Genomic DNA, 22,875 nt, shown 5'->3' with positions numbered 1-22,875 from the left:
GGGACCGTAGCTCAGTGGCCGGGGGGCGGCGTTGCCATAGCAACATGACGGCGCCATTCCCTTTTCCCGCCTTTGCGGCGCTGCGTACGTCTGATGTCACATCCGATGACGTGCGGAAGGGCAGGCGGGAGGGTGTGGGCGCTGTCGTCTCCTCAGGGTCGGGGGTCCTGGTCCCGGTCCCTCTGCCTTCCCCGGGGCACGGCGGGGTCGGTGGTCCCGCTTCCCCCCTCACCTCCGTAAGGCTCAAGGGGGACGGGTCAGGCCTGGTGGCGGGGTTAGTGGCGCCGCTGACCCCCGCTGAGGCTGGAGGGGGGGATATGAGGCCTGGTGGTAGCACCGCTGCTGCCATGAGTCTGGAGGGGAGGCTGGGAGGTCTGGTGATGTGTTAGTGGTCCCGGACATCAGCCCCGAAATAACACTCAAGGGGGGTATAGAGCTGGATGGAGGGTGGCTGGTTGGTCTTGAGGACCCTGAGTGTGGAGGCTGTGGTTCTGCTGCTCCCCGTAAAGCTCAAAAGGGGATACAGGGCCTGGGGGAGGGGGGTAGGTAGGGGGTCTTCGGACCCCTCGTATAACCTAAAGCTCACAGAAGGGGATGCAGAACTTGGTAGAGGGCTTAATGGTCCTTTGAGGAGGTGTATGAGGTCTGGTGGGGCAGTAGTGCTGCGGTTCTGCCTCCCACCTGCCTGCACTGCAGGAGAAGCAGAGTCCTCTCCATCAGGATGTTCTTTTGGGTCCCGTGGCCTGTGAGGTGGTGGCCTGGCAGGGCTCTGCGTCCCCAGCACCAGTGGAGAGCACAGCTTTGCAAGGGGCTTCATAAAAAACTGCTCCACACAGTGCTCGTGTTTTGTAGGGGGTGAGGAGTGAGGACGGTGGCACAGCTCTTGGTGGTGGTGATGTGCTGGCATCTGTCTTTGTTCTCCCCTGATCAAAGCCTTGCAAACGGATTTGTTCGTGTAACTTTCCATCATACTGAGGTGAGGAGATGCAACGCTGATTTCCTACTATTTCCTGACCTAGCTTTTAGCAGTTTCTGCCTGCAGGAGTAGAGTCCCATCCTGCTTCCTGCAGCACTCCCCCCCCCCAGGCTGCACTAGGGCCCTGCAGCACCCACACCCCTGCCAGCTTTATGAGAAGGAGGATGTTTGAGGGTTCTGCCCTCTGCTTCCCCCAGGAAATATATTCAGTTTGCAAGGAAGTAACTATTTTTTTTGTAACCTGCCTGAGCAGCCTTGTGCCTGAGCAGGAAGTTTGCCTATCACTAGCACTGGAGTCTGAGCTGCTTAGCTCGAAGCAGAATGTAGGCTGGAATTAAGTTATGTTTCTGCAGAACCACTGTAAGTATAAGCATATTTATAAACATATTTCTATAAGTTTCTAGCTTTCTATAGATGGCAGAGACCCCCACACATGCAAAAGCAGGGCAGATGAAAAGTTAAATGGATTTAGTAGTTTAGAGTTAAAATTGTAGATACAGCAGAAAACACCTAAAAGCAGGAGAACTTTGGAAGATCCATTCCCTTGTGTTGCTCAGAGAAGTGGTGCATGCTTACTGTCAAGGGATCTTCAGCTGGCTGTGAGCTACAGGATGACTGCTGCTCTCTCTGCTCTTAAAGGTTTGGAGAGACCTTTGACAGGATGCTGGGGATCGTGAAGAAGCCATTTGTGGTTGCTGTGGAGATCAACATCAGTCTGGTGGCAGTGACTGTGATGGGATTAATGAGCCGCCTCTGGGGGCTTTCCTATCCACGGGCTGTAGTGTGAGTAGAATGCTTTATTTTCTACTTGAATGTCACAGACTTGTGTTTTTTAAGTGTTTGTAAGTAAGGGTGCAGGAACAGAAGAGCAGAGCTTGTCTGACCCCAGGCTCTGCAAACAGGGTGATAATGTTTCCCTAATAGCAACTCCTAGGGCAGGGGCACAGCCACACACTGTGCTTCACTACATTCTGAGCCTTTTGCCCACTAATCTGTGTTTCCTTTCCTGGTATCCCTGCAGCCTGCTGGCTACTTCCAGTTAGGTTTGACATTTTTTTCCCCTTCTTTCCCCCCAGTTTTGATGAAGTTTATTATGGCCAGTTCGTTTCACTCTACATGAAGAGGATCTTCTTTGTGGATGACAGTGGCCCACCCTTCGGCCACATGCTGCTGGCATTGGGAGGTAGGGTGTCCCCTGGAACTCCAAGTGTCTGCTGTTGCTCTGGAGGAGAGAAATGCTGATTAGAAATGAGTTGTCAGATCCTGGCTCTGGGGAAAAAGCATGAGGCAGCCAAGAGATTCTGGTAAGGAGTTAGGGTTTCCCTTATTTAGTGTCATCTGGGGCTATTGCAGGAGTACTGGGGAGGAGATGGAGCCATCCATCCATTTCCTTGTTGTTATCCAGTCCTTTGGATAAAGAGAAAGGTAAGATGAGAACTTCTTTGTGACTAGAAATTGTAGGCAACAAGGAGACTCTCAGACCTGAGTTTCTTTCTGTAGCTGAGACATGCACAACAAAAGTATCTGGAAGGAGAGATGAAATACACCTAGAACTTTGCCACGGAGAGTCTGTTGTTCCCAATTTGTTTTCTTGGTGCCTCTGAGTGTTCATGAGCACTGCTGCAGGCAGAGCGGTAAAAAGGGGATCTTTTGGGGAAAGAGAGCTTTTCCTGTGCAGAGAAACTGTGTGTGGGAAATGGTTCCAGGACCAAGTTAGCAGCAGTTTTTATATTTGTTTTGAAACTGGAAATGCTGAATTGTTGTTTATGTTATAGGTTACCTAGGAGGATTTGATGGGAATTTCTTATGGAACAGGATTGGAGCTGGTAAGAGCTGATTTTAACTGTCTCATCCTTTTGAGAAAATAAGCAGTATTTCAGGAGCAGACAGATTCCTTTTGCCTCCTTTTACTTTACGTGACTCCTTTACTTCTCCTAAAAAAGACTTCTGCAGGTCTCTAACAGATGTTTGAGGTTCCACCACTGTGGTTCCACCTCACGGATTTTTTAAATCAGTTAGAGCAGTACAGGACAGACAATAGATTACTAAGAGCAGGAGTTGGATTCATCCCTATGTTTTAGTCATAAGGAATGCTGTATTGATCTGTCTTCTCCTTAACTAATAGTTTATAAATGAGTGTGTCACTGTTGTGTCCTGTTTCAGAATACAGCATGAATGTTCCTGTTTGGTCCTTGCGCCTCCTGCCAGCCCTGGCAGGTGCTCTCTGTGTGCCTTTGGCCTACCAAATTTTGATAGAACTGCACTTCTCCCACTGTGCTGCACTTGGAGCTGCTCTTCTCATACTCTTAGGTAAGATTATTCCCCCTGGGTCCTTCATGCAGGGGACAAAGGGTCCCTTTTCCCCTTGTGTTTTTTTTAGGGCACATAAAATGCTGGAGAGGCATTTCCCCCAGAATGTATTCCCCCCCACCAGAGCCCACTTTCAGCCCTGGCCTGGATCAGTCTCCGCAAGCCTCTCCAGCCCCCTCTGTCCTTACAGCTCTTCAGCAGGCTGCTATTCTACTCTGAGGTTCATTTCATTATTAAGCAGTGGGCAGCCTTAACAGCCCAATAGAAAACCATAGTTCTTGCATCTCTGGAGTCCTCTACTCATTTCCTCAGAGGCTTACAGGATGAATTGCAATATACTCTTTTTTAACAGCAGGACAACCCAACTTGAAATCAGAGCTCATCAAATTTCTTCATCTCCAAACATCATCCAGTCTGTGTCCCTAGCACACTTCACACTGTTCTGGTGTTTATAACTCAGATTTTAATTTTTTCTCTAGTGGCAGCTGTCTGAAAGGGAAAGAGCCTCTCAGCAACCCTTTAGCAGACCGATAAGAGAAACTTCTCATAGCTGCTGGTTGCTCTGATCTGGCTCAGGGAATCCTGCATGAAGCAGCTCATTGTAGTTCCTCTTCTCAAAGCTTAGTCATCATTCTCATGGCCTGCTGGGGTCACTGCCTTGACTCTCCTTGCCTTGAGAAGCACCTCTTTGGATTTCCCAGCATTCTCAGGATTTTCTTTGTCCTTTTTTGGCAAGCACAACACCTTTACCTGCTTTGCCACTTGCCCACCTCTTTGTCCTTGGAGACAGTTAAGGCTGTGTACTTTGCTCCTGCTGGAAGTTTTTTGTCCCTTTAAACCCATTACCTCCCTATTACAGCCACTAAGATTGCAAATGAATTGGCTGTTCTTAAAGGGATACTCTTGGATATCCTACGCTTGGATAATTAAGTGACTGTCTGTGGTGGCACTTGCCTTACAGATAAGCTTGTCTAATTTTGTGTCTGTCTCTCTTTTCCAACAGAGAACTCCTTGGTCACACAGTCAAGGTTCATGCTCCTGGAATCAATACTGATTTTTTTTATTCTACTTGCAGTTCTGTCCTACCTAAAGTTCTACAATTTGCAAAGGCACAGGTAAGGCTGGACTGTCTCCCATCCTTTTGGCTATTCTTATGGTGTTTTTCACAGACTGTTTTTTACTTTGAGTCACTTCACCCTTCTTCAACTGTCTGTAAAATCCAATGCTTTGACCTCTACCATGGCTGCCCCAGAATTTTTCTCCTGAGCAGTGTTAAAAATAAAAACCCCTGAGAATACTCCTTTGCCCACTCAGGTTTTTTATTGGACACTGCACAGAAACACCTGTGTTAGCAGATCACTTAGTGTTGCTTTGTTAGTGTTTACAAACACTGAATTTAGAGATCTTTGTCTCTTTTCTTGTGACTTCACCTGTGTTCTGATCCTTGCAGAGAATAAGGTAATCTTCAGTAAAGTAAAATTATCTCTAAACTGAGCCCAGCAAGTGATGTACTACATGTCTTTTATCTCTGGAATCAGAAGGCAGGTAACATTTGGTTTTGCTTTTCAGGATACAGAAAAGAACATTTAAGAACAAGCTGTAGGTCAAGGTGAGAGTTAGTGGTGTGGGAGGTTCAAAATGAGATACCTCTGAGTAGAGTAAGAAATAGGAGAGTCCAGCAAGTTGTTTTTTTCAAGTTAGATTAGTTGAATTCAGGATCCTAAGAAGATGCCCAGATCTCACCACACCATCCTTCGTTCTTTTATTTAAGCTCCTTTTCTGGCAGCTGGTGGTTTTGGCTTTTGTTGACTGGAGTAGCCTGTTCTTGTGCAGTTGGGTAAGTGATGATGTCTTATTTTTAGTAAACTGACATGCCTGCCCACCCTTTGAGGTGCCATGGGGCTTTGGATTTTGAAGGCTGCTTCTTGGTGCAGTTCTCAGCAGACATCTCCAGGATGTTTTAGTGAGTTAGAGCATTGCTGTAGAGAGGATGGTGATTCACAGAGGGCAGTTCCAGGCATCAGAGGGCAGAGGTGGCTTTACTTTATAAATTAGCACTTGCATGTCACCCCTCCCTTTTAGTTGCTTTAGGTTTCAGTAAGTCTCAATTCAGAAGTTGGTGCTTTGTGATCTGCCAGCATGTTATCATCAAGAAGGTTCTGTCACTTGGCCACTTAGTGTAATTGGCAAACAAATGATTTCTGCTGATGCCAAAGTCTTGAAGCTTATTTATGTTGTACTAAACTTGTCATGGATCTAAGTCCTTGGACTTGAATGCATCCTTTTCAAGAGAAAGATGGAATGTTAATGTCTTGTATTGGGTAGCTGTGTTGTTTTTAACTGCATTCGTTTAACTGTATTCATCTTCTATGCACTTTCTTTTCAGAGTGAAATACATGGGCCTGTTTACCTATATGCTGCTCTTGGCTGTCACAGGACTCCATTTCTGGCACATGATAGGAGACCAGAACTTCTCAAATGTAGGTAGCACAACAAGCAAAACCTATTACGTGGAACTTTTCAGTACAGGAGCCAGCCAGGAGCCTCACAAGCCCACATAGAATCATAGAATTGGCTGGGTTGAAAGGGACCTCAGAGCTCATCAAGTCCAACCCTTGATCCACTCCCCCCGTGGTTCCCAGCCCATGGCACTGAGTGCCACATCCAGGCTCTCTTTAAATATCTCCAGGGACGGAGAATCCACCACTTCCCTGGGCAGCCCATTCCAATGTCTGATCACCCTCTTAGTAAAGAAATTCTTTCTAATGTCCAACCTAAACCTCCCCCAGCACAACTTGAGACCTCTTGTGCCCTCTTGTCTTGCTGAGAGTTGCCTGGGAAAAGAGCCCAACCCCCCCCTGGCTCCAACCTCCTTTCAGGGAGTTGTAGAGAGTGATGAGGTCTCCTCTGAGCCTCCTCTTCTCCAAGCTGAACAGCCCCAGCTCCCTCAGCCTCTCCTCATAGGATCTGTGCTTGAGTCCCTTCACCAGCCTAGTTGCCCTCATTTGGACCTGCTCCAGCACCTCGATATCCTTCCTGAACTGAGGGGCCCAGAACTGGACACAGGACTCAAGGTGTGGCTTCACCAGTGTTGAGTACAGGGGCAGAATCACTTCCTTGGACCTGCTGGCCACGCTGTTCCTGATCCAGGCCTGATCCATTGGCCTTCTTGGCCACCTGGGAACACTGCTGGCTCCTGTTCAGCTTCCTGTCAATCCAGACTCCCAGGTCCCTCTCTGCCTGGCTGCTCTCAGCCACTCTGTCCCCAGCCTGGAGCATGGGGAGCATGGGGAGCATGGGGTTGTTGTGGCCAAAGTGCAGGACCCAGCACTTGGCCTTGTTGAACCTCATCCCGTTGGAATCAGCCCAACTCTCCAGTCTGTCCAGGTCCCTCTGCAGAGCCCTCCTGCCTTCCAGCTGATCAACACTTACCCCCAGCTTAGTGTCATCTGCAAATTTGCTGATGATGGACTCAATCCCCTCATCTAAATCGTCAATAAAGATATTAAATAGAACTGGGCCCAACACTGATCCCTGGGGGACACCACTGGTGAGCGGCCGCCAACTGGATCAGCACTGTTCAGCACCACTCTCTGGGCCCGGCCCTCCAGCCAGTTCCTAACCCAGCACAGATGCCCCTGTCCAAGCTGTGGGCTGACAGCTTTTTCAGGAGAATGCTGTGGGAGATGGTGTCAAAGGCCTTGCTGAAGTCCAGGTAGAGCACATCCACAGCCTTCCCCTCATCCACCAGGCGGGTGACCTGTTCATGAAAGGAGATCAGGTTGGTCAGACAGGACCTGCCCTTCCTAAACCCGTGCTGGCTGGGTCTAATCCCTTGCCCATCCTGCAGGTGCCGTGTGATTGCACTGAGGATGATCTGTTCCGTAACCCTGAGAGGCACTGAGGCCAGGCTGTAGTTTCCTGGGTCCTCCTTCCGGCCCTTTTTGTGGATTGGCGTGACATTTGCCAACTTCCAATCATCTGGGATGTCCCCAGTTAGCCAGGACTGTTGGTAGAAGATAGAGAGAGGCTTGGCGAGCTCTTCTGCCAGTTCTCTCATCACCCTTGGGTGGATCCCATCAGGTCCCATAGACTTGTGGGGATCCAAGCAGCTCAGTAGGTCACTGACAGTTTCCTTCTGGATTACAGGGGTGCTGTTTAGATTCTTGTCACCTTCTATAAGCTCCAGAAGCCAGCTGTCCTCAGGATAACCTGTCTTACTGTTGAAAACTGAGGCAAAGAAGGTGTTAAATACCTCAGCCTTTTCTTCATCTTTGACAATTATATTCCCACCCATGTCCAGTAAAGAATGGATGTTTTCCTTGCCCCTCCTTTTGCCATTGATGTATCTGTAGAAGGACTTTTTGTTATCCTTCACAGAGGTGGCGAGATTCAGTTCAAGTTGTGCCTTTGTCTCTAATTTTCTTTCTACACGACCTAACTATATTCCTAAATTCCTCCTGAGTAGTTAGCCCTTTTTTCCATAATTGGTAGGCCCTGTTTTTAACCCTAATTTCTTTCAAAGTCTCCCTGTTCAGCCAGACTGGTCGTCTTCCCCACCAGCTCGCCTTTCAGCACACCAGGACAGCTGCTCCTGTGCTTTCCAAACTTGCTCCTTGAAGTAGGTCCATCCCTCCTGGACCCCTTTGTTTTCAAAGGCTGTTTCCCAGGGTATACTCTGGACTAGTCTTCTGAATAGGCCAAAGTCTGCCCTCCGGAAGTCCAAAGTAGAGGTTTTATTGACGACCCTCCTTGTATCCCTGAGTATTGAAAACTCTATTATTTCATGATCGCTGAGTCCCAGACATCCACCGACCACCACATCTCCCACCAGCCCCTCTCTGTTTGTGAAAAGAAGGTCAAGCGGGGCTCCATCCCTGGTAGGCTCATTTACCAGCTGGAGCAGGAAATTATCTTCTATACACTCTAGGAATCTCCTAGACTGCCTCCTCTCTGCTGTGTGGAGTTCCTAGCAGATGTCTGGCAGGTTAAAGTCACCCATGAGAACAAGGGACAATGATTTTGAAACATCTGCCAACTGCTCGTAGAATAATTCATCACCCTCATCCTCCTGATTGGGGGGTCTGTAACAGACTCCCACCAGGATGTCAGCTTTGTTTGCCTTCCCCCTGATTCTGGCCCACAGGCACTCCACCTTATTACCGACTTCAACTTCTACAGAGTCAAGAGACTCTCTAACATATAGGGCTACCCCTCCACCTCTCCTTCCCTGCCTGTCCCTTCTGAAGAGCCTGTGGCCACCCCTGGCAGCACTCCAGTCATGGGACTCATCCCACCACGTCTCCGTGATAGCGATTACATCATAGCTTTCCTGCTGCACGATGGCATGTAACCATGTAGATTCTTTTTGTACCAAAATTCCTTCGCACAGCCTGCAAACCCTCATGTCATAGAACAGATTCCCAGCTCAGTCGCTGGAGAAGATTGAGTTAGGTATAGGATAAGCATGTGTGTGACTGTCTTCTCTGCTTTTATCCATATCTTGGTGATTTGTAGCTCAAAACCTATACTGCTTTGCATACCTCCTGCTGCCTCCAGTTCAGATCCACAGTGGAAGTTTACCCAGCTGTCCACCAAGGTAGAGCTGAGTGAGGGTGGCTGTGGAAACTTAAAATAAGACAAACAAACCAAGCCAATTGCACTGGTATTTTTAATATTTTCAGTATCTGGAGCATGAAACCACTGAGTTCTCTGTGTTTTTTCTAGGTTTCCTTGGTGTACCATTTTCTGGCTAGGGGTCTGGCCCTCATCCTCATCCCTGTGACAATGTACCTGTCCTTCTTCTATGTTCACCTGACACTGCTGTATCGCTCTGGGCCTCATGACCAGATCATGACAAGTGCTTTCCAAGCCAGCCTAGAGGTAAAGGAAATGTGGTCATGAAACTGATTTATTAGGGAAGAAGAGGGGGAAATCTGTCTTGTTTTTACTCTTAGAAGAAAAGGGGTGTGATCTTGTCCCTTTGAACTTAGATATTTGTTCCTTTAGTGTCATTTAACTACTTTGCTGATGCTTTAAGATGGGGCACTAACGACTGAAATCCCAGTAACAGATGAAAATCTGTTCCCAGTGAACCAAGAACAGTATGTTCCCTCTTCTGCTAAAAATTTGTCCCTTCCTACAGGGAACTCTGCAAGAATAGGTACAGTACTGAACTCTTAAGTGATGACATTTCAGGCTGCAGGATGACAGTATGATTTTCTGTAGAAGACTGCTTAGTTTGTCTTTCAGAACAGCCTCGCTTTAGTGATCTTCCTGAGGCCCTTCAGTCTTTCAGGCATTGGTATCTGCTGAGTATGGTGTTGCAAGACTTGATTTTAGTAGATATAACCAAATGAGGTCTTGTGCTAAGATACTGCCATGTTAAAGTGACAGGTGACTCTTAATAGAATTTAAGCAGTATGTGGGTTGTTTTTTATTCTCAGGGTGGGCTGGCTCGGATCACTCAGGGTCAGCCCTTGGAGGTGGCCTATGGCTCCCAGATCACTCTGAGGAACGTGCTGGGCAAGCCTGTGCAGTGCTGGCTCCATTCTCACACAAATACTTATCCCATCAGGTGAGGAATCTGGTTGAGTCTGTGTTGTTAGGGTGAAAGTATTCTCTGGTTCTTCACCTGCCAGTCCAAGTATCTCAGTTCAGGTCCTGGAAATCTCTTCATTAATCCTTCAGAGCACACAGCAGATGTACAGATTCTCTGTACTCTGTAGGAATGGGGCCAGTGCTGGTTTGTACTTCTGTGGCTCTTGAGCACAGACATGTTCTGTTACACACCTGTGGAGTTTTTTTTAACTTTCCATACAGGTATGAGAATGGGCGAGGCAGTTCCCATCAGCAGCAGGTGACCTGCTATCCCTTCAAGGATGTGAACAACTGGTGGATTGTCAAAGATCCTGGAATGTGAGTAAGGGATTTAAATGCCAAGCTGCTGTAACTGCAGCTTCTACATGCTCCAAAACCCCAGCCAGGGCATAGCTTGGATTGGACATCTCTCTTCTCTGCTGATGGGTGCAGAGGCCAGGTATGATCCTGAGCTACAGAGTTGGTAGGCATGGCTCTCTGCACACTCCTCCACACTATGGTAAGAGCATTACTGAGGACTCCAGAATTATTTCTGAACTGTTCCTGCCAGAACATGGGCTGTGCTGTGCCCAAGGGGGACTTTATAAAGATTCATGAGACCAGTGGGAACTTCAGGTGCTTTGCATGAAAGACAAGTTCTGCTTTTTGAAATGTGTGAGCCTTGGCATTGGGGTACCTTCATGAGTTTTATCAAATTTGAATGGGTCTGAGAAGAGAATAGAGATCACATTTGCAGAACAGGTATTTCTTTGTGTTTAAAGTGTGGGATGAGCTGTAGAATCTACCACACAGGAAGGGATTCCAAGTGGGTGCCTGTGCCTGAGAGGCCTGGTTTGTGCTGAAGTGTCTTGCCATTGTAGCTCCTGGTGAGAAGCAGGACTACTTCTTCTGGTTTTGCCAGTTAAAGCCTTTGTGTGATACCATTTCATGCTGATTAAAAAGTTGCTTTTTTTTGGTTCCTTATGTTGCTCTGGGAACTGTATGAAGAATCCTACCAGTTGGACTGTGCGCCATTCTAAATCATATCCACATTGGGAAGGTTTGTCCATAGTGCAAACCTTTCAAGTAGGGATCCCACCAGCACCACAGAAACCCAGTATCTTCTTAAAATTCTTTAAGCTGAATATTCCTGTGACCCCTGGATGATGTGATGGCCTTGTGTAGAACACTAAGGTACAGGCAGCAATAAGATGAACTGCAGTGGTCCCCCTTGCCAAAGCATTCCTTAGACCTGTAGCAAGATGAGAGTGTGCTCTTCATGGTGGAGATAGTCATTGATCTCATAATTCTGCCAAAATCACATTAGCTGCAGTAAGTGTCAGACCTCACTGAGGCACACACTTACCTCTCAGAAGGCACCAAAGAGCTGAGGGGTGGAAATAATCTGAACTCACTCCCCACTGCCCTGGATTCAGGCCACTGACCTAATGGCTGGGGTGTCATTACCCACCTGAGTCATTCTGCTCTTAACTCACCTTTACCTCGATGAGCTTTGTTTCCATTCTGGTAAAGTCTGTAGATTGCTTCAGTTTCTCATCTTACTGCCTAAATGTCCATCCCTGCCTGCATATTCTTGACCTAACAGTTTGGTCAGGTTGCATTATATCAAAATAAGAACCTAACCACTTCCTCTTGGGTGTTCTTCCACCAGGCAGCAGCTGGTGGTGAGTAACCCCCCCAGGCCTGTCAGGCATGGACACATCGTGCAGCTGGTCCATGGCATCACCACTCGGTACCTCAACACGTAAGTCCTCTCCTCACTTTCTGTTCTGCTGAGTCTGCTGGCACCTTCTGCTTCCTTGTAACTGTTCAGGGACTGAAGTGTTCTTATCCTGGCATTCAGACATGCTGTAAACTGCTCGTTATTCATGGATTCTTAACATGGTGGAGCTAGGAGGGACCTCATGTGATTACATAAGCCATCCCTGTGGCCCAGAGGAAGGGTGCTGTGTGCTTATTTATTTTTTGCAGTTTACTTGGCAGTGGGATTTGGTACTAATGACGAACAGATAGCTGCTCCTGGTCTTCTCTACTAGTGGCCTTAGTGGTGGTTTTACTCATGGTCACAATTCATGATAGTTCTGCAGATTCCTAAAATACAAAGGCCCCTTGGAGAGTTTTCATCCTTTCCCCTTCCCTGCCTCTGTTCCAGGCAAAGCAGGCATTGCCTGAAATGTCTCCTGATTGCATCCCAAACGGCATCTGCTTGGACTTTAATATCACTCAGATTGGGAAGGGGGTTGTTCTGAACTTGGGTTTTAGCTAAGTCCCTTCCAAACCTAATTTGTTCATGATTGGAAGCCCCAGTGAACAGTGTCTCTGTTTGTCACAATCACTGCTTGTTCTCCAGTCTGGAACAGCCAGGATCTGTACTGGCTTCCTCTGAGCCTCTTCCTGGCACCTCTTGCTTGTGGAAAGTGTTCTTGTTAAGGGTAAACAGTGCAATCGGTATAAGTTACTTATTTTTTGCTTTCTTACTGGATCTGTTCTAACCCAATTCAGTACCTCTGTGGGTTTGCTTTTTTTGTATGAATTTGGGAAATGGTGTTGGAGGATCTTACTTTACTCATCTTCCAGGCATGATGTTGCTGCCCCTATTAGCCCCCACTCCCAAGAAGTTTCCTGCTATATTGATTATAACATCTCCATGCCAGCACAGAACCTCTGGAGAGTGGTGAGTGGTCAAAGGGAAGGGAGGAGCTCATCATGTTCCAGCAGAAGCAGCTCAGACAACATGGTGATCAAAAGACATCTTTCTGTTGTAGGAAATTGTGAACCGGGAGTCTGACACAGACTTGTGGAAGACAATTCTGTCAGAAGTGAGGTTTGTTCACGTGAACACCTCTGCAGTGCTGAAGGCAAGTGGATTTATGTTTATTTGCCTACAGCTTTTCCTTCAGGTGGGTCTTGCAGTCTCATGAGCTACTGAGCTCTGCTCCAGAACGCCCAACCCACCCACTAGAATAATTAACCAAATAAGCAAATAACAGGAAACAATAAGCTGCTCAGCTGGCAGAGCTGTCCTGCTTCTCAGGAAGCTTGGAACACAGCTGGAGTTTGAGTGCAGCCTCAGCGATTGGTGCTGACTCTGTGTGTAGTATGTGGCAGCAGCTGGAATGTTGGGATCTCATCGTAGAGATTCCCAGAACCGCCTTCGTGGCTGTAGCGTTTGAGGTGGAATTGTGTAGTAACTTCCCAGACTTCCTAGCTGTCCCTGGCTGTGATCCAGTGCTTGGGCAGGGCTGCCATCCTGATGTTCAGCATGATGGCACTCTCCTCCTACAGGTGTCTTTTACTTTCAGCTCAGTGGAGCATCTTTACCTGAGTGGGGATACCGGCAGCTGGAGGTGGTCGGAGAGAAGCTGTCCAAAGGCTACCACCAGAGCATGGTCTGGAATGTGGAGGAGCACAGATATGGGAAAAGTACATCTCAGCCCTGTTCTTCAAGCAGATTTCTATGACTGGGAGACACTCTGTGTTGATGGGAAGGTGGTAGTGTGATGGGACAATGGTATTGTGTGTGTGATCACCAGGCTCTGGCTCTGTCACAATGACAGAATCCTTACAAATCCCCTTAGAGAGCTCCTGCAGTTGAACTGTGTATTGGGGAAGGGCTCCTGGGAGTGTGAGAAGCCAGGGTATATCATGTGGGCCCTTTCTCCTTTCAAACTTTCTACCAGAGCTTTGCTGTTTTCTTCCAGGCCAAGGGCAAAAAGATAGGGAAGTGGAACTCCACTCTCCCACGCAGATGGACATAAGTAAAAACCTCAGCTTCATGGCAAAGTTCACAGAGTTGCAGGTGAGTATCTTTTTATTCCCTCATCTTTGCTTCTACTGCAGAGCAGGAACTGGAGCACTGAGGACTCATTGTTGATTCCTTTCTGATAGTTCAGTTTCCTCACTGAAAAGAAAGGTACTTCTGGATGCACCTGTGCTGTTCAGTACTGAACACCCAGATGTCAGGTTAAGAAAAGAAGGGGATGGAAGATAGTTGGGTACCCAGAAGTTGTCCTGAGCTGAACTGTTGTGTATTTTATATGCAGTCAGTAGTATTGGTGCCCCTTACTGTAGAAACTCACTAAGGAAAGTGCCTTATATAAGAACAAAATAAAACCATTGTATTGATCAGTAGCCAGTTTGAGAGATGCAAAATCCTTCTCTGCTCCCAGGTTAAGAACTTACCATCTTACATCTGGAGCTGCTTACCCCTTCCTGCCATCCCACTCATCGCTCCTGTTCTGAAAGCCTTCTGTTTACTTTTTTTCCTAGTGGAAAATACTCACATTAAAAAACGAAGAGACAGAACATAAATACAGCTCCTCTCCTCTTGACTGGATCACAATGGACACAAATATTGCCTACTGGCTCCACCCAACCTCTGGTGTAAGTATGAGAGGTAAATGTAAAGCTGGTGAAGAAAGCAGCCTTCAGTTCAGATGAGAGCTCCATGAGTGGGAGTGAGAGCAGGGCTGTGGTTCCCACCAAGGAGCTGCTTACCACTATTCCTGTGTTAAGAGTGTATTTTCCCTGAGGTTTGGGGTTTGTTTGGCATGTAATACAGCTTTGACAGTAGTTGCTTTTAATTAAATCATGTCTTCTGGCACATTTTATTTAAAGGAAAACTGCAGTTTAATTGTTTCCATTATTTATCTCATTTAGAGGATGAGTTCATCTCCAAGAGCATCTTTTAAATGGATGACATTAAAAAAGAGTTGAAACAGCAAAGTGTATCAGCTTGCTTTGTTTCAGGAAAGATCAGGCTACTGAAGTTTAATAGAGCAAACCTGTGTAGGTAATATTTAAAACTTCTCTAAAAGAACTGCAGCATGTTCCTGCTTCTGGTTAGACCATTTTCTATTCTGCAGGCCCAGATCCACCTCCTTGGGAATGTTGTCACCTGGGCTTCAGCTGATGTTGCTGCTCTGATCTACACCTCTCTGTCCCTGTGGTACCTGGTACGACGACAAAGAAAAATTTACGACATTCCTGAAGGTCTGACCCCATGGTGTGTGTGTGAACTGTCTGCTTGGCTGTGCCAGCACTTCTTCCTGACCACTAACCCTGAAATTTTTATTCGGGATGCACCAAGATTTAGAGTAGCCCATGAAGAGACTCATTGTGGTCATCATAATATAACCATCACTTCATGAGACAATACACTAGCCAGCATGAGAGTTATTTGAATCATTCCCTGCAATCTCCAGGCATCACATTCAGATTCTCCTGAGCCCTTTGGTGATGCTTCAAGAGGTCCCACAGTGGCTGTGTGGGGAGGGGTTTTTTTGAGATGTGTTTCTTCCAACTGAGATGCTGTCTCCTCTGCGTGGCCAGGCAGCTTTATGCTGCCCTTCCTGCCAGGACATTTTGTTGTCCTGCTCTAAAGCTTCTTCACCTTGGCTGTAATTTGTCTGGATGGGTATTTGATAAAAACCTAACGAAACATAACCCTTTCCTTCAGCTGAGTGTGGTTAAGTTGAAGTATTCAGTTAATTAATCAGTAGCATGAGCTGGGGTGGGGGAAAAAAAAAACCCTAACAATCCAAACCATAGGTAGGTGACTTCTTTGAGGTTTTAGGTGCTTTGAGATGGTGTCTCATGTCTTCTGCAGATGCGTGGCAGCTGTGGGTGTCAGCTGGGGGAATCTGCCTGGGAGGCTGGGCTGTGAACTACCTGCCCTTCTTCCTGATGGAGAAAACACTTTTCCTGTACCACTACCTGCCTGCCCTCACATTCCAGATACTCCTGATCCCCATTGTACTACAGCATCTTGGCAATCATCTCTGCAGGTATTTGGTACTCATAGCTGGATAGATGGGCAGGCAGACAAGAGAAGAGCCATGGTTCTTTTCTCCTGGGCTGTCACCTTGGCAAGCTGCTGCAGGGCAAGCTGTGGTTTCTCCAGCAGTGGCCACACTTTGGGGTTTGCAGGCCACACACTGGTCCTCCTTTTGGGCTGGAGCATTTGGCCAGCCTTGATTCCTCACTGCTCTTTCCCTCTCACTCCAGGCCCCCACTTCTCAAGAGCATGTTCAGTGCATTGGTCATTGCCTGGTTCTCTTCCATTTACCTTGTCTACTGCACCTTCAGCCCTGTCACCTACGGGGAGCCCTCTCTGTCTGTTCCTGAACTCAAGGACTTGCGGTGGAAGGACAGCTGGAACATCCTGATCCGAAAACAGTAATAGTTACAGTCCTGTTGCAGGCAAACCCAGACACCTTTTATGCAAAGCCAAGAATTTATTGTTAGTATAATTGAAAACTTAACAGTCTGATCAAAAAATTGATAGTAGTCCAGATCTAACTGTTACAGAAAAAATACTTTACAAAAAAAAAAAAAAAAAAAAGTCTCAACTCTCAACAGTATTACACCTGTTAGGAGCTCAATTCCCAGTCTCTATCCCTGTTCCATTCACCTCCACTGCCCCTCGGGCTCTGAAGGCTGTTGGTTTCAGTCAGCACCAGCCCAGCTGGGAGGAGCAGGCTGCAGGGGTTTCTTCTTCCTCCCCCTGGCACTGGGATGGTGATGGTTTGTTCCTTCTTGCATTAAGCTGCACTTTGGGGCTATTCTGTATGTTCCCTAGCACCTTGGTCTGCAATTCCATGTTACAAGTTACTAGAAATAGATATTCTCCAACATACTGGATTCTTTTCTGTTTTCTTTGTTATTCCTAAAAATTGGGTTTTCCCAACTTTGAAGTTTACACATCTTCAGCTACCAGTGACAGGTCCTGCATCACTTGTCTTCAGCATCACCCCATGACCATATCCCCCAGCAGTGTGTTCTTTGCTATCACTCCTATTTCATTTCATTATGGCATTAAGCTAAGTTTATAAATAGTCCATTTTGTACAGCATAATGACTTGTTACTGTTATCTATATCTTATCATTTGCCATAATCATTATTTTTATGAAGCTAAGCAAAAATAAAACAGACATTAAAAAATTGTTGTTACAGCTAAATAAGCTAAAACAAAGCCTCAGGCAGGCCAAGAAGTCACCATAGCCAGAAGAGTCCTTTGGCCTTGTGGTCTTGCTGTTCCTGGCAGCCCTTGGAAGAACTCTGAGCAAGGTAGAGCTGATCAGACTAACCAGGAAACCTGCTGTAACCTGTACCCAAGGCCTTGGGGTCAAAACAGTGGCAGTGCCTCAGCCCATGCCCTGGCCTGCACCAGCAGAGAAACTAACAGGGCAGGAGGTGCCAGTGAGGGCATGGGATGGCTCAGCAGGGAATGTGCTGCAGCTCTGTGCAGGTATTCCAACGCCTGGGTACCTATCCTACATGAATTTATTTTTTTTCCATGTGACTGCAGCAGCAGCAGGATCTTGCACTACAGCTCAAAGTTGAGCAAGACAGACCAGGGAGCTTCTAGCTGCAGAGTTCCTGCTGCTCTAACAACTGCTGTTCAAGGCTGCTTTGAGCTCCCCACCCTCCACCAGATTAAGGGATGATCAAACACCACAGTCATTCAGAGCAGGTTTTAGTGACTATTTTGCTCCTGCTTAGAACAGCTGTGAAAGCTAATGCTTCACTGCAGTAGTTCATACTCTAAGTTTGGCACCCTGAGCTAAAGAGCACCCAGCAGCAGTTAGGAAATGAATTGCTGTCTCCTCAGCATTACAGACATGTACCATGGACCTGGGGTGAGAGGGGTGAAATCACAAACTTCACAAAGTTACTGATTTCCAGTGTTGAAAAGATTTCAAGGATGGAAGCACAGACCCCATTTTTTTTTTTTAAAAGGGTTTTTTTTTTTTTTTTTTTACTTTCTCTGAAACTTCAGACATTACCAAACTAACAGTTAAGGGGGAAAAAGAACTGCTGAGTACTAGGGCACTCCACATGCATTCCTTTCTATCCCTTTATGCTGGTGTAGTACACAATGCCTCTTACATAAAATAGTAATTTCTGCTCCACTATTTGTTCATTTATTTATTAGCCAAAGTAACCACGCACACGCACACGCACACGCACAGCCAACACAGCCAGACCCTGGTTTTAGAAAACTAGCAAATATGAAAAACTTCCTCTTAATATTCTGCAAGCCCTCCCTCTCCCCCCCCAAACTCCGCTCTTCACAAATCTGTTACATTTACACCCTAAGTCCAGACTCAGGTAGCACAAGGACATTTTTCAAAAGCCCAACAAGCACTTCATTGCAGAATTATTGCTCTTCCAGAAACTTGCCATTGCTGCAGTATCACTTATCTTGGGTAAACTCAGAAACTGGGATTGCAGTGTTTATACTTCCAGCCTCTTGTCTACTCTTTCTTAAGAAAAAAAAAAAAAAATAAAAAATTCTTGAGTTTAAACTGCCTGAGTGCAAGGCAAGTGCTTTGACCCTGTCTGAGGGCAGAAGCATGGTCAGGGAGCTGTTCGGGCCAGCAGAAGGGGGGGACGGGATTCTTGCAATTCACAATTCCACCCTGCCCCTCACTGCCTTCACCACCCACCTCTGGAATTGGACGGATTCTGCCCAGCAGAATCTGCAACCAGCAGTACAGAAACACCCTAAAAAAAGACAGCAATACTGACAAGGTCAACTCTCCATTTCCATTTCCAACTCAATCCATTTGGAGCTACACACCCATGTAAAGGAGATTGGGTACAAAAATTATTCATAGAATGTAGCAAGGATCAGGTGCTTGGAAAGGCATAAATTAGGCACTGGAATCACACAACTACTTGGGCCTGTGCCCCCCTGATGAACGGCAAGTTTCCATTTGCTCCAGACATGTTCTGTTTTGGCTCTGTCTCAGTGGAGAGATTGCTCTACAGGTCAATCCTGCCCCCACGTGCTGCTACACTCCACAAAGGAGGCTGCCCAGCAGGAGAGCAACACCAGAATTCTAGGTCCCAGCAAAGTGGAGAAGAATAAGGGACTACGCCTGCTGGGTGACATTAACGAGGTGTGAGCTAGTCTTGGAGAAGGAGACTCTTGTCTTCTGAAAATGGAAAATAAAATAGGCAGCTAATTTTCCCACTAAAGAAGATCAACATGAGGGAAATGGGGTATCTTGCTAATCACCTGGTAGCACTTAATTTTCCAGAGAGACTTCAGCCATTTTGAAAATTATAGAAAAAAAATGGCAAGTGGCACTGCCTTTACCCAGTTCACTGAGGAGCAGAATGACTCCAGACACCACAGGGAGAAGGGGTCTGGAGGGAAGAGGAGCGGGCAAGCCAACTCCTTCCTCTACCCTCTGCAGGAAGTTTGACACCAGCATCCCTTCTACTGCTAGGAGGATTTAAAGGGCACTTCACCAACCATTCTGCTGAAGTCCTTCTTCCCTTAAATTGTCTTCAGTGTTGGTCTGGACCAGAGGCAAATATCCTTCAGGAGGTTAGTGTGGGCGGCTGCTGGACTCCAGGTGGGAGCGCTTGCCAGGTGCCAGCACACTGCTGCTCTCAGTCTGCTCAGGGAACGGGCGCTTGTAGGTCCGACCGTGCCCATTCACTGCCCCACGCTGCCACTTGCAGATGTCTCTGTTGAGGATGTCCTGAATGTGCTGCACGATGAGGTTTATAGCAACTGCAGAGAGGAAGAGGAAAGGACACGTCGGCTTCAGTCCAGCCCTGCCCAACTGAAGTTTTAACAAGCCCTTAAATGAAACTACACCTGCTTGGTGTGGTGAGGTGAGACCTCCACAGAAAGCAGTAACTGCAGCACCAGTTTTAACATTGGTATCCTGCTGGACATCTCCACAAGCCTCTCACTTTGTCCAGAGGCTGCGCAGCTGGTCATCCCAGTCCAGCTCTGACACACCTCACCCACCCCCATCCAGAAAACCCCTTAGAAATTCACAAACAAGGCGGGGGTGTGCCACCTGTTCTCTTCCCAACCCCAAAGGTGGTCTCCCCAGAGAAGTCAGGCAGAGACCCAAGCTCTCTTTTACCCATGTTATCAACTCCTCGGGGAATGATCACATCTGCATACTTCTTTGTCTGCAAAACAGAAGAGGCTGTTGATGGGAAAAGCCATGTTTATAGAGTAAAGCTACCAGCAGAAGCTACCAAACATCAGAAAACTTACGGCAAAGCCGGAGGGGTTTCTATGCTCTGGGACTTTAAGCTCTTAGTTGTGATACACCTAAATAAACTGAAGTCATTCCTGCACTGGATTTAAGGTCAAAGCTTGTTAGTACTGTCCCTCTACAGTGACTCAGCAGGCAGGAGCAGTAGCTGAAGCCTGGAGAACTTGCTTTTACTCTTTCTTCTGAAGACTATGTGGCCTTCACATGGGTCACCCACCTGGAGGCTGAGGTCTGCTAGCTCAGAGCTGGTTCCAATCAGCATTTCAGAAGCCATTGCTAGACCTCTGCTAAGCCCCGATGTACTCAACATGCACATGAAATTCCTTCCTGCCTCTGATGACACTTCACTGATTTTTTTTCACCACCACAGGGCCCCTGGGCTTTTATTTTTTTCTCCCCACTTATTAAAAAGGCCGGAAAATTCAGCATTTCTAATGACTACTTTTACAATCCTAGATTTGCTTTGATCTAGAGCACGAGACCCCTGGAACTAGATGATTTTTCCATTCAGTGACACACCACAGCCAGCAGAAGCTGTCATGGTCTGTCCCGGGTTTTCTCCAGCATTCTCTGTTCAGAGACAGTCTGCTGGAAGCTAAGCTCTGCTTTCTTCCTGCAAGGCTGAAGAATGAACGCAGAGTGAGAGTGCATCAGTCAAAGGCACCCATGCTAAAGTAGCCACGGCAGTGAGAAAACAAGCACAGTCTCTAGGGATTCCCATGTTGTTTTGTAAGCAGAGGGGACCAACCATTTAAGTTCCTTAAACAAGCAGCTTGTAACAGTAAAACAGATGAAGCTAGGAGGAGAGCACGGGACTGGTGAAGTATCCAAAGCCACCACTTCTACATCTACACTTGCAGCTAATCCCTAGGTGATCCTGCTCCTTCTCACCCCTGTCCTAAAAAAACCACAAATCAGTTTAGTGAAACATTTTAGTACCGGCAAACAGAACTCCTCAAAGGCAGGTTTGACAAACGTGGTGTACTGGGTGAGGATCTGCTCAAGGTCCCTCCCACGTTTCATATCCCGCAGAACTGGGAGGGGGAAGATAAAACCCATGAGTTTTAGAGGATGGATAAGGAACAGGAGCAGGGTGATGCTGCCTGTGAGGGCATTACCTCTGCGGGACAGCCGAACGTCGGAGTCTGTATCCACAAAGAGCCGGAGGTGGAACATGTCCCGAATGTCTTGGTTGTAGAAAACCAGGATTCCCTCAAAGAGGACAACATCAGCAGGATAGACCACAGTTGTCTCTGCCAGCCTGCCACCCACAGCACAGTGTTAAATGGGTCTTACACCACAGACATTCACACACAACCCCCTCAAGACTTCACCCAAACCTACCGAGAATGGGTCACAAAGTCGTATGCTGGTACCTCAACCGTTTTGCCCTCAACAATGTTCTTCAGGGTTGAATGCATCAAATCGTTATCAAAAGCATCTGCAAGGGGAAGGTTTAAAGGGGAAGATGTTTAGATGCTTGGATATCAAATGTTCTGCTCAGATTTTCCAGACCTAAAGGAAAAGCTCTCTGCCTGGTATGACACCTGGAAAACAGGAACTTAAAACTTCATTCTTTCCTACCAGCAGCAAACCAACACTCCCTACCCAAACTGCAACTGCTACACTTGGTTACAGTGACAAGCAGAAAAGATTTTGCTGTTTATAAGCAATTATAATACCAATAAACAATTGAAATGTGAAGCTGTTATTAGTGTAATTTTACCAAACTCCTTGGTAATTGTATACGTTTGTGCAACTCTTAGTCTGTTAGCTAACAGTAGTTTAGAAATCCTCAGACATCTTTAATGCATTTCATTATCTGTCTGGGTGAACCTACAGCAGGTTCTAGACAGCAGCCAAGGGTAGATCACTGTCCTGTCCACAATCCACAGCACTCTGAGCAAGCAGAGACGTTGTGTATGCAGCCAAGAAATACCAAGGACCTTGGGAAGGGTGCAGGTTGTAACGGAGTCTCTCTGCGGCTGAGGGCAGGGGACAGAGCACCGTGCATGCCGGGATGCTCTCCGCTTCTACAGCACCGCTCCCTCAAAGGTGCACAGGAAGCAGTGTGAAAGACAAACAGCTATTTTGCTTTGGGACAGAGCGTTTCCGTTATCCAGCACTTCTCGGTCTCTACAAGCAAGTCCCAACCACTAACCCAGCCACCTTAAAGACAGAGGAAAAGGCGTCGGGGCTGCAGCCACAGCGTTCGAGGGACGCAGGCTCACCCGGGTGGTCGAAGTTGTACTGTCCCTTCAGCGCTTTGGCCTTCTGCTCGGCGGTCAGCACCTTGTAGAAGCTGTCCTGGCTGAGGATGAGGACCTTCCGCTGCCGCCGCTCCACCTCATTCTGCCCCAGAAGCTCCATGATCTTCTCACAGACTGTGGACTGCGTGGAAGAAGCGGACACTCAGCGGGGCTTCCCCGCACAGCATGACCTCCCTCCCCGGCCCCGCACCCCTTCGCGGCACCGAGCTCGGTTTTTCCCCGATATCCGCCCCACCACCACCACCACTCTTCAAACTGCCGGACCCTCCCGCCCCGGTCCCGGTTCGTCTCACTTTGCCGCTGGCTGTGCCGCCGCTGACACCGATGAGGAAAGGTTTGGGGTGAGGCCGCTCGGGTTCGCTGCCGCCGGCGGAGGCCATGGCGGGGGCTGTGAGGCGGCCGGCGCGCGGTGCCGCGGGGCATGATGGGAAATGTAGTACGGGACACACACGCACAAGTGCGCTGAGGTGCGTCCGGTCTCAGCCCCGCACAGGGATGGGCACGGCCCGAGGTGAGTTGGACTGTACAGGCGGGTATACCTGACTAAAGTATGGGTGTGCAGGGGTGTGTCTGCAGCAAGATGCATCTGAAGGAACGTATGTGTGCAGCAGATAAGTGTACGGATACACCAACACAAGTGTATGTCTGTACAGGACCTACAGATACAGTGTGTGCACACACATGTGC

At 47.5% G+C, this 22,875-nt stretch overlaps 2 protein-coding genes across 13 annotated transcripts; one reads left to right on the top strand and one right to left on the bottom strand.

The window, feature by feature from the left end:
- The first annotated feature begins 104 nt into the window (after window positions 1-104).
- On the top strand, window positions 105-16,528 carry POMT1 (protein O-mannosyltransferase 1). Of its 11 annotated transcripts, none has more exons than XM_071766127.1 (21): window positions 115-236; window positions 853-976; window positions 1,616-1,759; window positions 2,053-2,159; window positions 2,752-2,802; window positions 3,140-3,286; window positions 4,290-4,401; window positions 5,058-5,123; window positions 5,673-5,766; window positions 9,014-9,169; window positions 9,733-9,863; window positions 10,109-10,204; window positions 11,538-11,630; window positions 12,464-12,560; window positions 12,652-12,738; window positions 13,183-13,309; window positions 13,588-13,685; window positions 14,156-14,269; window positions 14,752-14,878; window positions 15,495-15,672; window positions 15,893-16,528. In XM_071766127.1, exons 3-21 carry the CDS (start codon window positions 1,638-1,640, stop codon window positions 16,065-16,067), a joined length of 2,178 nt encoding a protein of 725 aa, XP_071622228.1. In that variant the 5' UTR covers window positions 115-236; window positions 853-976; window positions 1,616-1,637; the 3' UTR covers window positions 16,068-16,528. The 11 variants fall into 11 exon arrangements, 10 of the variants coding, with proteins under 10 accessions (XP_071622226.1, XP_071622225.1, XP_071622222.1 ...); XM_071766130.1 differs by having other exon boundaries at window positions 12,652-12,744; window positions 13,189-13,309; XM_071766129.1 differs by having other exon boundaries at window positions 120-274; window positions 12,652-12,744; window positions 13,189-13,309.
- On the bottom strand, window positions 16,103-22,636 carry UCK1 (uridine-cytidine kinase 1). 2 transcript variants are annotated; one of them, XM_071766132.1, is made up of 7 exons: window positions 22,482-22,636; window positions 22,150-22,309; window positions 21,263-21,359; window positions 21,037-21,179; window positions 20,858-20,952; window positions 19,712-19,829; window positions 16,103-19,416 (listed from the first exon to the last, which is right to left on the bottom strand). In XM_071766132.1, exons 1-7 carry the CDS (start codon window positions 22,566-22,568, stop codon window positions 19,229-19,231), a joined length of 888 nt encoding a protein of 295 aa, XP_071622233.1. In that variant the 5' UTR covers window positions 22,569-22,636; the 3' UTR covers window positions 16,103-19,228. The 2 variants fall into 2 exon arrangements, with proteins under 2 accessions (XP_071622233.1, XP_071622235.1); XM_071766134.1 differs by having other exon boundaries at window positions 19,781-19,829.
- Window positions 22,637-22,875: the final 239 nt, after the last annotated feature.

The sequence above is a fragment of the Heliangelus exortis genome, chromosome 22 (assembly GCF_036169615.1).
Source record: "Heliangelus exortis chromosome 22, bHelExo1.hap1, whole genome shotgun sequence".
Lineage (NCBI taxonomy): Eukaryota > Metazoa > Chordata > Aves > Apodiformes > Trochilidae > Heliangelus > Heliangelus exortis.
Note: the sequence above shows the minus strand (reverse complement) of the source record. Positions and strands in the feature narration are given on the sequence as shown.